General features: G+C 49.4%; 1 protein-coding gene and 1 long non-coding RNA gene across 2 annotated transcripts in view; one reads left to right on the top strand and one right to left on the bottom strand.

The window, feature by feature from the left end:
- The first annotated feature begins 395 nt into the window (after positions 1 to 395).
- The window catches only part of PLG (plasminogen), a 39,912-nt gene continuing 27,450 nt past the window's right edge, over positions 396 to 12,857 (top strand). Inside the window, exons 1-6 of the mRNA XM_037059044.1 lie at positions 396 to 558; positions 4,790 to 4,925; positions 6,134 to 6,240; positions 9,106 to 9,220; positions 11,057 to 11,196; positions 12,591 to 12,711. Of these exons, the coding sequence (XP_036914939.1) occupies positions 510 to 558; positions 4,790 to 4,925; positions 6,134 to 6,240; positions 9,106 to 9,220; positions 11,057 to 11,196; positions 12,591 to 12,711 (668 nt within the window). The 5' untranslated portion in view covers positions 396 to 509. The remainder of the gene's footprint in view (positions 559 to 4,789; positions 4,926 to 6,133; positions 6,241 to 9,105; positions 9,221 to 11,056; positions 11,197 to 12,590; positions 12,712 to 12,857) is intronic.
- On the bottom strand, positions 4,337 to 12,026 carry LOC118995948 (uncharacterized). The gene is made up of 3 exons (XR_005068401.1): positions 11,884 to 12,026; positions 10,983 to 10,993; positions 4,337 to 4,349 (listed from the first exon to the last, which is right to left on the bottom strand). It is a non-coding gene; the product is annotated as an uncharacterized LOC118995948 (long non-coding RNA).

Below are 12,857 nucleotides of genomic sequence, written 5' to 3'. Positions count from 1 at the left end.
TTTATTAGCCTGATCCAAAAATGGGGATGATAATAACAGTGCTCCTTCGAAGGTTGAATGTAACTCCGCGTATGCATCCCTTAGCAGAGTGCCTGGCATAGAGAAAGTTCTCAGCAAATGTTAGCTATTACTGTGACATTATTATTGTTATTAGTGTTGTTATTTACCCAAAAGGAAGAGAAGGGAAGGGGAGGGAAGCACAAGACCAAGTGGGGTTGACGAGGGACTGGGGCGAGCAGAGGAATGGGGAGCAGAGGCAGCGCGGCCGCCGACGCAGGGGCGGGGCTGCTTGCGCCACTTCCCAGCATCTGTTGCGGATGCAAACATGTTGTAAGACCCTCCGTCAAGGTAATGTTTGAGCCCTTCAGAGCACAGGGGCATCAGGCCTCCGAGATAATGATTAACTCCCCGCGACTGCTTCGTTTGTGGATGTGCTTCCTGTCCTGTGAGTCCGTCGCACCTCGGGGCTGGGACGCTTGCCTGTCCGGACTCCGGTGGCCCGTGCCGAAATGGGGCACGGAGAGGTGGCGCTTCTCCTTCTGTTGTTTCTGAATTCAGGTAAGACTCCAACACTTTTTCACTGTAGTTGCTGATGGTGTCCCAGCAGTGTCTTAAGAACAGACACAGTTTGGTTTTATGAGCGACTAGTCTAACTTAGCTTTCGATTCCTGAGATTCCCAGTTCAAAATCTAAACCTAAGATTGAGGAATTTGTCAAGAAATAAGTTTAATTCCCATGTAAATCATGCAGATGAAGGGGTAGAGGGGGAAAATGAGTGATTTTTTAGAATGTAAAAGGTTGAGTTTAAATAATAGTTACTTTGGTTGACAGAGAGCGGCCCCTATGGCTACTGGCCCAGGCTCTGTGCTTGGTTCTCAGTGGGATTCACTTAGGTCATGTTTGTTCAGATGTCATATTCTCCTCATTTAAAAATGTATGTAGAGAAATATCTCCTTGACTCCATTCTTTTATAAATACACCAGTCTGTTGTTGTAGTTACTAGTTTCCTGTTTGCTGTGAATTCAGTAGGGCTTTTCCATACATAAATGTGTGCTTCTATGCCTGGGAGAATCACAGGCTTTGATTTGCCGAATGAGGTCTGCACATAGGAATTCAACACATACTCCGTGCTTGCGGTGAGCCAGGCACATTTTCACACACACACACACACACACACACACATGCGTCTCTGTGCTTCACTAATCCTAGTTCATTGAGCTGGTGCCACAGGTAGGGTTATATGTGCATCCCTGCATTATGGGTGACTTCATCCACACCGAGGAGAATCCTAGTATTTGCCGATGGACCGAACTTCCACATCAAGGACGTGGAGAAACTAGGACTTTAACCGGAGCTTTCCAAGAAGGAATCTTGGTGCCCTTCTCACTTTTTCAACTTTGTTTAAACATTCTTTAAAATACTCTAAGCATGTCCTTCTAGCTCTTTTTTCCTTGACAGCTTCATCGTGATATAACCCACACACTATAGGATCCACCCATTTAAGGTATTCAGTGCGATAGCTCCCGCTGCGTTTGGAGTGGTGCGCCCGCGCCGCAGTATCAGCGTGTGTTCATCATGCCCCCAGGGGCTCCGCACCCGTGGTCGTCACCCCACCCCCCTTCCTTTCCCGTCGCCTCTCCCCCTTTCCAGGCCCCTCTCTCCTGGTCATCACTCATCCACCTTCTGTCTCTGATTTGCCTATTTCGGACATTTCGTAGAAATGGAATGATACATTATGCAAGTAGCTCTTCATACACACAGTGAATAGGAACTTGAAATGAAATTTATGAATCCCAAGTTGTGCGTCAGAGTTGAATACGTTTGAATTTTGTGGAGCCGTACAAAGGAATGTCAAAGAACATAGAAGATTGTGCCAAGAGATTTTCTCAGGGAGGGGTTGTGCAGAGGCGTGCAAGCCTTCATCTCCCCTTCCAGTCCAGGGAAGGGCCTAGGGCCCCAGGAACTGCTCCCCGCTCACACCCAAGTCTTAAAACAAACTTCTCTGCAGCGGGATTAACCTCTGACCTCACCGATGTGGAGGAAAGACTTTCACAGCTCTTTTTGAAAGGAAGGCATTTCCTCTCTCTTTCTGAGAAGTGGTTCGGCTTTTCAGTGCACAAAACCACCCTGGAGAGGCAAAGCACTCCCCCAGCTGAAAACACTCATCACAGCCGTTCTCGGTGAGCCGTGGGTAAGGGGCTTGCATTTCACAAACCACTGGTCCCGTCTGTCCAGCACACAGGCGTGGGCGCGCACATATGCCGCACAGAGACTGAACAAGCAAACCTGCGTTATCAGTAACATGCACTCGCTTTGGTAGCGACATACACCCCCATTCGGTAGCGACATACACCCCCTAGAACAACGGTTTTCAGCCAGTGTGCTGCGAGAACCTTTAAAACGTGCCGTGCCTGACTATTTAGTGAGGGGTCATGGACCTCTGTCCCCTTAGATTGACAAATAAAAAGTGACAACAGCCAACACAACAATAGCCACTTGGTGTGAATAAATCAAAATTATACCTATGTTTTTGGTCACAGTTGCAAAAAATGTGTCATTTTTTCAGTGTGCTGAAGAATTTTAGTAATTGGTTTATGTAAGCCATGAGATGAAAAAGGTTGAAAATCGCTGTCCTAGAATATAAAAATATTTTTCTTACTAAAACGATTGGTTTACTATGTCTTGGTCAACAAATAAACCGCATTATATTCCATTGCCATCTGAGCCCTAGAATTGAATAAAAGACAATATTTGGGGGGAAATTCCTCAAACCAAATGGAAAACAAATCTCTCTAGGGACATTTCTGGGACATTTATTTGATCCTAAGGTGGGTCTCGGCAGCTATGTGCTCTGAAACATGCTAATATAACACAATCAAAAGTAACTTAATTAAAGCACTATATAAACAGAAATTTTCTCGTTTGGACGTGATTTATAGCCTGGCCTGCTCCACTTTTTAAAAATTTATTTTTATTTTTGAAAGATTTTATTTATTTATCTTTAGAGGGGAAGAGAAGGAGAGAGGGAGAGAAATATCAGTGTATGGTTCCCTCTCATACAACCCCCACGGGCAACTGGCCTGTAACCTAGGCATGTGCCTTGACTGGGAATTGAACCACAATCTTTTGGTTTGCAGGCCTGTGCTCAATCCACTGAGCTACACCAGCCAGGGCTCCACTTTCTAAGAGATCTTCCAAAAGTTCAATTTCACTCTTTACAGGATCACTTTATAGAGTTAAATTGCTTGTTCTCTGAATTACATCCTAATTTGTAGCATTTACCAAAACACATTTCTTCCTGGAAACGAGAGCTCCAAGTGAGAGAAAATGCCAGATGGTGGCATGGACACTGGCCTAAAAGATCCGTTTCTCCATAATCTCCTCACACCGTTATCAAGAGCTTGCTGTGTATTGCCCGTAAATGGCACCAGCCACCGTCCTGTGCAGCGTCCACCCTGCAGCTTGGAGAGCCTTACCCTGAGGAAGGAGAGAGAGGCGGGAAGGGGCTGGCTCTGTCTCCACCCATCAGGGTGGATGGCCCTGGGCAGTGTGGCATTTTCAGGCGGCCAGGGATGGCCTTTCTGGGAAAGAGAATCTGAGTCTTCATCATCCCCCCTGTGGAGCATTTTCGCCGGCCCCAGCCTGCGTTGGAACGTCTCCTCTCGGAGAAGTTTCCGGGACTGCACACGCCCTGCATTTCAAACGCTCCTTTCGGAGCCAGGCTCTGGAAAAGACTTGTCTCCTCTGCCCGTCCCACTGCCGCTCCCGGTCGCCCTTCCATCCCCTCCATCTGGCTCTGGTCCCCACCCCCCACCCCTCGAAGTGGTCAAGGTCCCCATGTTGCCCAATCCCCTTTAGGCAAACTTTAGGAAACTTTGCTATCTTTATTTTATTAACCTCTTTTGGCCTCTCATCCTGTGAAAATCACTAGTGTGTTCCACATTCAAAGGTCAGAGGCCAACATGCCCAGGCTGGGGATAGAGTTGCTAAGCCTGGCCAGGCACCCGCAGGCCTGGGAGCGTGGCTCGGCCCCTCGGCCTCGGGAACCAGGGGCAGAGAGACCTTTGGGCAGATTCTTTGCCTTCGGTTTTATTTCACAGAAAACTCGGGACCAGCATTTGTCTGATTTTTTACAATTTCTTCCAAAATGCCAAATGCCTGTCAGCATCACAGAAGAACTTATCTCTTTTTAATGAACAGTGACGTGTCCCCGAACTCAGCCCAGGATAAAAATGGCCTCAATTACAGTGCAGATTAGTTCAGGCCCTATTTACTCTCAACATCGTCACCTCACCAAACAACACTGTATCTTGAGGTGGATCCGTTCAGAGAACACTTGCCACATCAGTCTGAGGGGCAGGTGACAGGCGCCATTTATGCTGCTGGAGATGGGGCAATGGCTCCAGGTTCTTCCATCACCCAGGGACGGACAAGTCATCGACACCGGCCCCCCGGGTGCTCCTGGCGACCTCTTAGGGTTCTGTTGCAGCTCCGCAATCAGCAGCAAACAGACCACATTTATTCTTGTTTCAGGCTTCCCACTCAGTTAGGCAGCAACATAGACATTAGATGGTTCTAATCCACAAATATGTCTGTGCAGTTGATCTTTGAGCATATCGCAGTCTGTAAATGGCGCCCTTTTATTCCTGGCCATCCATCCTGCTTCCAGGAGAGCAGCGTGTCTTATTCGGTGGGGGCGCAGTGAATGAATAGGTAACAAAGTGACCACTGTCAAACAATAGTTTTGGTGAATTCTACCAGCCATCCCACTTTTTCCTTCCGCTTGCAGGTCACGGAGACCCCCTGGACAGCTATGTGAACACACAGGGGGCAGCATTGTCCACTGGCAACAAGAAGAACCTGCGAGCCAGCAGCATAGCTGAGTGTGCAGCGAAGTGTGAGGAAGAAACAGAATTCATTTGCAGGTATTTTTACCGTCATTGAACCTATGACACTGTCGTCTCATTGTTTGAGACACTATTCTTTCGATACCAAGGAAGTCGCTCATGGACTTGACCAAAACAGGATTTAAGAGGAAAGAGGAATTTCCTAGGGTTGGGGTTTGGAATCGGTATTTGAGCCCATTTCATGTCTTGTTAAATTTGTGAGTGCCCCCTTTAGAAAAATGCCCCCAAAGAAACATTTATTTCTGCCTGAGAAATGAGCCGCTGTCATTCCGAGCTCTGGTTTCCCACGTCATCATCACTAAGTATTAATGGAAGGTCACACATTGGGAAGTGCTCCAGACCCTAAGGGGCAGCGAAGCCCAGAGACAGTGGCCCGGTGTGTTTGGTGGGTAGCCGCGCATGGGGAGCTCTTTGAACAGACACACGGTCCTGACCTTGCCCGTTGTAGTCATGGTATAGTCACAGAAACTGAATAAAATGTACATCTGAAAGAACACAGCCAATGTGAGGTATCAATCAGTGACGTAATCAATACGTGCTCCCTACAATTCAGAGGGAAGAACAATTCCTAAGTGCTGATGCAGTCCAGAGGGCCTCAGGGAGGAGGTGGGACCCCAGCTGGGCTTTGAAGGGTGAGTGAGAGCTTGCAAATACTGATAAGGCTGGAGGCATTCCAGGCCATGCACTCGGCTGAGGGACCAGAAAGGCACCAAGGTGGCTAAAACAATAGGGCCACGTAGGATAGGAGAAGGGACTGGAGAGGCAGCTGTGGGTGGCTTTCCGTGACATCTTCAGCAAGACCATGTGGATGGGCAAGGATGTGCAAGCAGGAGGGGGTAGAATGGAGACGTGTAGGTCAAAGGGAAACGACGGGGGTCATAGAGTCTATTTGGGGAATACCGGTAAGTTCAAAGCAATCTTTCCCACACACAGGAAATACTCTGGAACTTAAGAATATGAATGAAGAAACAGGAGAGCAGCTGAAACAGAAAGAAAAAAGTTGGAGAACTGGAAGGGGGAAGGTCAAGCTAGAAAGAAACCGAGAGTAGCCACCGTGTTGCTGGGCTGTTTTCACAGTGTCTCCTTGATAATGGCCCCCATTGGATTGATTATAACTCTTTGGTCCGTCAAGAGACACAATTATCTTTAGAGTCTCCTGTTTCTCAATGAAAGTTTGCTTTCTGATTGAAGGAAAACAGGTTGAGTTTCCTGATTCTCTTCTGCAGGGCGTTCCAGTATCACAGTAAAGAGCAACAATGTGTCCTCATGGACAAAACCAGAAAGACCGCCCAAGTCTCCAGGATGAGAGACGTTGTTTTATTTGAGAAGAGAAGTGCGTACAATATTTTCTTTTTGTTCTTCCTCCTGTTCACTTCCTTCTCCTCCCTGCCCTCCCCCTTCTTCCCCCCGCCCGCTCCTTTGTGTCTGTAGTTTAGGAGACCACAGAGTGGAGACGCTGTGTGGGGGGCGCTAACGGGGAACTGGGGGTCAGGGCCAGGTATGGCCACGAGCCCACCGTGTCAGCGCGAGTGAGTACATGCCTGCACCTTTTATGTTTTCTTTTTCTTAATTTAAAAACCAAGGGGTCATATTTACGAAGTCGCTTCTACCTCTATGACTCTGAAAATATTCAAAATTTTATTGTACGTTTTAAGGAGGAGTGGGGGAGTCTAGATGTTCCTTAGGATCTTGACTTTGTTCTACAGGGACCGGGGTCCTTGACCCCTAGCTTTGGGACTGAACCTGGAAAAACAAAGAAACACTGAGATGCTTTTTTTACTCTTCAGTAGCATTTGCATAGTGACAAAATTTTTAGTTTTAGTTTTAAACTTTCCCCCTGGAGGGGGGTCATGGTCTGTATTTCCCTCAGACTCTGAAATGTTGTCTTTGGAAAATGGGCCAGAGTCATGGTTTCTTTTCCATAGTTTTCTTCAGAATCCTACATCGGCTATGCCACTGGTTAGGATGACAGATGGCCTACCTTTCTGTGGAAATTCATATCTTTTTGGACATGAAAAAGTTCACGAAGTGTATATGAAGATTTAAGTGAAAGTATGATGTTTTCAAAACTGCCCCCTAAACTCTGTTGCTGGCGAGGTATCGAGACCATGTATGTTGTAACAAGCCGGCCTTGCCACTGTCGGGTTACCACCAGTATGCAAGATAACAAGGAACATCCCCTTTTATGTATTTTGATGTCAATTCCGCACGTAGAACAATCAAGCTGCTCTACGTGTGCCACTCACGACAGAAGCCCCTTTTTTCCCTTTTATGTATTTGTGACAATGACTTGAAACATGCTCTCCAGTCCCACTACAGAACTGGGATTTTTGGTTTCCTTCAGGTCAGGGATGGTCGCTGTGCGTTGGTCCACCTGCTCAGGTCCAATGAGCGCTGTGGGCCTGCGCCCCTCCCTCCTCCTCCTGTTTCTCTTGAATTCTTGGGGTGAGAGTGCTGATTAGATCTCAGACTCGTCTAAAGCTATCAGTTCTTACAAACAGGGAGGAAAGCGGGAGACACATCGGACGACCTGCTATCCACCAGATTTACAAAAGCGGGCTGAGGGGTCGGTGGGATTCTCAGCACTAACACCAAATGCCATGCGTAGATCGCGAAGCAGGAGGGACACGGCGGTGCCCCTGGCCTCGGCTTGCACAGTCGCAGTTGCCCGTTTTCCAGGTGCCAGAGAGGAGCAAAAGGTTATGTAAACGCTGGCAGGTACATGCAAACACAGGAGAGGTACAAAGTCAAAAGTCAGTCATTTTCGGGTGCTTGTTTCTTTGCTATGGAGTGTGGGACCCACTGTTGTGTTACCCTCCAGCGATGTTCTGGGAATAGTCCATGTCCCGCAGACACCTGCCACTTGCCGCCTTGGCCACTGCCACCACCTGGTCTAAACTGCCATTGTCCCCGGCTGGGTCCCTGCAGTGGCAGGTCTGCAACATCCCTGCTTCAAAAATTCAGTGCCTCGGAATAAAATCCAGACACTTGCCGAGGGCTACAGGCAGCCCCCACCCCCGCCGTCACTGAAGCCCACCCGTGTGCTGGGCTCACTTCGCCTGCACCGGCTCCCACCTGCCGCCTGGGATCCTCTTCTGCTGGTCCTGGGGACAGGCCCTTCTCACCTCCCAGGTCTCCGCTCAAGCCTCACCTCCTTTTCAAAGTCTCCGCTGACTGCTGGGCCTTGAAAGTGCCTTGAGTTTACACCTCGTGTAAGTGTCGCAGGCCTGTATTATGGAGGTAAACCTCGACGAAGGGGCATCTGCATCTTCATGCAGGCAGTGGGGTTAAAAGCCCTAGTGTGCTATAGGTGTGTTAGAAATCCTCTCCCCAGATAATTGGTCAATGAATTAAAATCTTGGCTAAAGTGGGGAATTGTGAAAGATGATACACGTATACCTTGAATAGGTTGCATTTTCACTGAAAACACAAGTTCGCATCAGCACACTGGGGGGGGGGGGCTTTTTGTCTCTGAATATGGGCCACCAACAGGCGCTACCTGGCCCAGTTCCTGCATGAACTGTTCCCCAAGTGCCTTGTCTACAACATCCGGTGCCTTCTCTTTGACGTGCAGCAAGGTCTAAGACATCTCTGCATCAGTCTGACTGTGAAACACCTTTATATTTTTATGATCCCCCCCAACTCATAGTTGGCTCGGTGGCAGCTGGTGGAGGGCATCTGCTGTGGACATGGAGAGTAGACCACAACTTTGTCGCCCTGGGTGAGGCTTTCACATTCAAAATGCTGGGGGCTTCAGAGAGCTGTGGCCCTGGAAAAGCCCACCCTGTCTGACAGCCTTTACTTCCATTCCCTTCTCTCTCTCAACAAGCTGCTGATTCTCTGTCACACATTGCCATGAGGCTGCGTCCTGGATTACTTTCTGAAGGTGGCCCCCTGGGGCTCCCAGAATGTGGGTTCCACAGTGGGAGGACCTTCCCTGTTCCACCCACCATGTGCCCCCAGCACCTAGCATTGTGCCCCGTGCGTGGAGGGGCTGTGGCTTGGAATACACGCATCCAGGCCCCAAGTGGCTTCGTTAGCTGCCACCCCTCCACAGACACAAAGGGTGGTCTTGCGTGGCAGGACCTCGGTGTTATCCAGCCTGCGTGTGCTTTCTCTCAACTCGGTGAGCAGTGTGGGGCTTCGCCCGACTCTCTGGTTGTGCAAGGAACTGACCGCTGCGTGGACTTCTGTTCAGTGTTCCTTTCAGAGTGCAAGACTGGGAACGGAAAGAACTACCGGGGAACAGTGTCCAAAACGAAAAACGGGGTGACCTGCCAGAGATGGAGTGACATTTCCCCGCACAAACCCAAGTAAGGCTTTCTCTTTCATCTCTGTGCTCACCTCGTGTACTTAGAAAGTGCCATTCCCTCCAACCACAACCAGAACAGGGGGCCAGGCAGGTGCGGAGAGAGAACTTATGGATGTCGATGTAGAATGGATTGATTACTTATAGCCTAAATGCAGAAAGTGGTGGCTCTCCATTTGCTCTTGCGTGGGTGTGCGTCTCGGGAACACCTAGATCACAGAAGGATTCCGAGTTTAAAGAAGAAGAAGAAGGACGAAGCCCTGAATTGTAGGCTGAGCCTGAGAGGAAAGCAAAGATGCCCCCCCCGCCCCCGGCTGGGGCTCAGTCAGCTGAAATCAAACATACACCAAATTAGGGCTCACACCACATGCTCCCCGCAGCACCGCAGAGGGCAGGAGTGAGTCTAGTAGAAAAGAAACGGGCTCGATCTCCCAGTCTGCTTACTGATTTAGCATCCTTCTCAGTGTCTGTTTCCCAGTAGGACATCGGGTGCCATAAAGTTTGTGGTGACAATGCTTGTCCAGCAGGATTCAGTGTCTGTTACCCTGCACTCCCCCAACCAAAAACCTCGTCGTTATTGCACCCCCCAGAGATGGGCCGTGGTAACATTCTCAGGGCATTAGGGCTCATNATTCCGAGTTTAAAGAAGAAGAAGAAGGACGAAGCCCTGAATTGTAGGCTGAGCCTGAGAGGAAAGCAAAGATGCCCCCCCCGCCCCCGGCTGGGGCTCAGTCAGCTGAAATCAAACATACACCAAATTAGGGCTCACACCACATGCTCCCCGCAGCACCGCAGAGGGCAGGAGTGAGTCTAGTAGAAAAGAAACGGGCTCGATCTCCCAGTCTGCTTACTGATTTAGCGTCCTTCTCAGTGTCTGTTTCCCAGTAGGACACCGGGTGCCATAAAGTTTGTGGTGACAATGCTTGTCCAGCAGGATTCAGTGTCACCCTGCACTCCCCCAACCAAAAACCTTGTCGTTATTGCGCCCCCCAGAGATGGGCCGTGGTAACATTCTCAGGGCGTTAGGGCTCATTGAGGTACAAGGAGTAAACCAAACACCAAACCACAGCCTGCCGGGGCTCCTAGAGGTCATCTAGGTCACCTCTGGCCTGCGGGTGAGGAATCCAAAACAAAACCTGCCCCTTTAGATGCCGGGTCTTGGGCTTTGGATTTAACTTGTTATGTCTACACAGCAACTCAACTCTCGATCCGAATGTGAGCTTCCCTCCCCGCCCCTCCCGGTGCCTCGGCTGCATTTCGGAGAGAACGTGGGGTTTGGAATCAGGCAGATCTGACTTGAATTCTTGAGAGGCTGCTTACTAATCGTTCAAACTCAGGCAGGGGTTGGTTTTACAGAGCCGCGTCCCAGTTTCCTCCTGTGTGAAATAAGGATAATCCTACATTCCTGGTGGGACTTTGTTATTGACACTAAACGAGAGAACGTGTAGAAAGATTTCAGGGTGACCCTGCAGCACGATTCACGCAGGCAAAACGGTGCTCGCTGAGATTGTCTTTACAGAAGCAACTGACAGGAGCAGGTGTTTGGAACAGAGCAGGACCCTGCAAGGCTTGTCAGGCTTTTGTTTCTACTGCCCGTGCATAAAATTTGGGCTCCACTTCTAAGATGTGTCCGTAAATACAGTGGTAATGGTAATGTTGGCCACCGTCCTGAACAGAGAAATTGAACACTGGACAACACAAACCCTTCAGCACGTAGCTAGAATGCACTCGATGACAGAACCTCGAACCTCGAATAGGAAACAGACGGCACATCATTCTGTGCTCTGACCACGTGCTGATGTTTGCAGTGTGATCCGAGCGGTTCCTTTCCATCCCGCAGTTTCTCACCCACTAGCCACCCTTCCGCCGGGCTGGACGAAAACTACTGTCGGAACCCCGACAACGACGAGAAGGGGCCCTGGTGTTACACCACGGACCCGGCGACCAGATTCGACTACTGCGACATTGCCGAGTGTGAAGGTCAGGCACGGCTCTAGCCCCTGCTTCCGCGTCTGCCCTCCGTCGGTGCAGTCATTTGCTGCAGGGCCGTCCCCAAGGGACACTGTGAATGAACATTTAGTGCCGTGTCGGCCAGTGCTGAGCCACACGCGAACCTTGTGGGAAGGCCCAGACTTGCTCAGGCCCCCGATATCGACCCGACTGATTTTTGTTAAAATGTTCCTTCGACGTGTACCAATGCAAAACTCCATGTGAACTCCAGATACAAATATTCTAGGCTTAAAGCTTGACAGAGTATAAAGACAAAAACAGATTTGCGATTAAATAGCTGAGATAAAAAACCACAAAAGAAATACCATTTAAATGAACGATATTCATTGAATGCGGGATACTTTCTCATTGCACCGAAGCTAAGTAACGAGCCAGTTTGAAATCAGCAGTTCATTATTTTAGTAAGTCAACCAATGTAATGGCACACCTCACAAGCCAATGCTAAAAAGGGGGAAGATCCTGTTGAAAAAAAAGTTCTTCATTTTACATTTCCTGCTCCTTTTATCGCTGCAAGGGGGCTGGAGGACAGTGGATCGGTGCAGCCCTGTGGCAGGGTGCTCACCTGTGACACTCAGGTCCCCATCGCCTTATCTGGTTCAACTGGGGGGACTCTATTTTTATACTGCGCTCTGGGGTCGTTTGTCCCTTAATTGATACGAATGCATCATTGTTGTTACTGAGTCGGACCCTTTTTTTCCTCAGGACTCCATACTACTTGAAGTCTTATATCACCAGCTTATCTTAATCACTCCAAATCAAAGCTTTTATTTTTAAATGATGTAAGAAGGCAAAGAACTGCCAGCCACACTTTTCAGTCCTACAAAAAGCAAACTGCCACCAGCTGAGGTGAACCTGCCCCCCCCAGCGAGGTCAGGAGCACAGGCTAAAGCTCCGCACTCGCATCCTGGGAGGCGGCGGCCATCCGTGCGCTCAGATGCAGTCATAGGCATCTTAAAAGATCCCTATTGGAACCAAGACACCAAGTATTATTTACAAGTCCTAGTAGAGACCTTACAGGCTTCTGAGAATGCCTGCACCCTGCCCCGACCCCTCCCACCCACCCAGGGCCAGGGCATCCCTGTTTGAGGAAGCGGCCTTGTGGAATTTCTGGATTTGGTTGTGACTATTAAAGCTGAGGACGTCTCGACCAAACTATGCTAATTTTACCATTTGAAGGAAAGAGTGATATTTTAGGATGTGTTAGCGAACTGAGTATCCCCAATTTCATTGCCAAGTGATTGTCGGGAAGCGCATGGGAACGAGCGGCCAGTGCCACTTGAGACGTGGCTAGTGGGACGGTGGCCTTCCCTCTGCACCTCACACCTCAGCCCCTTGCCTTCCTCCCTTCTTGTCCCCCTACCTAGTCGATTGCATGCATTGCAGCGGAGAGAACTACGAGGGCAAAGTTTCCAAGACCGCATCTGGACTTGAGTGCCAGGCCTGGGGCTCTCAGAGCCCGCATGCTCACGGCTACCTGCCTTCCAAGTAAGTCTCCTTGGGGTCCAGTCCTCACGGCTGGGGGGCGTTTCACGTGATTGTGATGGGTTTGCACTCCCCGAGAAGGGAACGCATCTGGGGTATGGGAATCTCAGAGTTTGCCTCTTCCCACGTGGCCACAAGAAAAGAAGCAT

This window comes from Sturnira hondurensis, unplaced genomic scaffold, assembly GCF_014824575.4.
Source record: "Sturnira hondurensis isolate 20B ecotype Veracruz unplaced genomic scaffold, ASM1482457v3 Scaffold0000167, whole genome shotgun sequence".
Classification (NCBI taxonomy): domain Eukaryota; kingdom Metazoa; phylum Chordata; class Mammalia; order Chiroptera; family Phyllostomidae; genus Sturnira; species Sturnira hondurensis.
The sequence above is the reverse complement of the archived record's forward strand: the minus strand, read 5'-3'. Positions and strand labels throughout refer to the sequence as shown.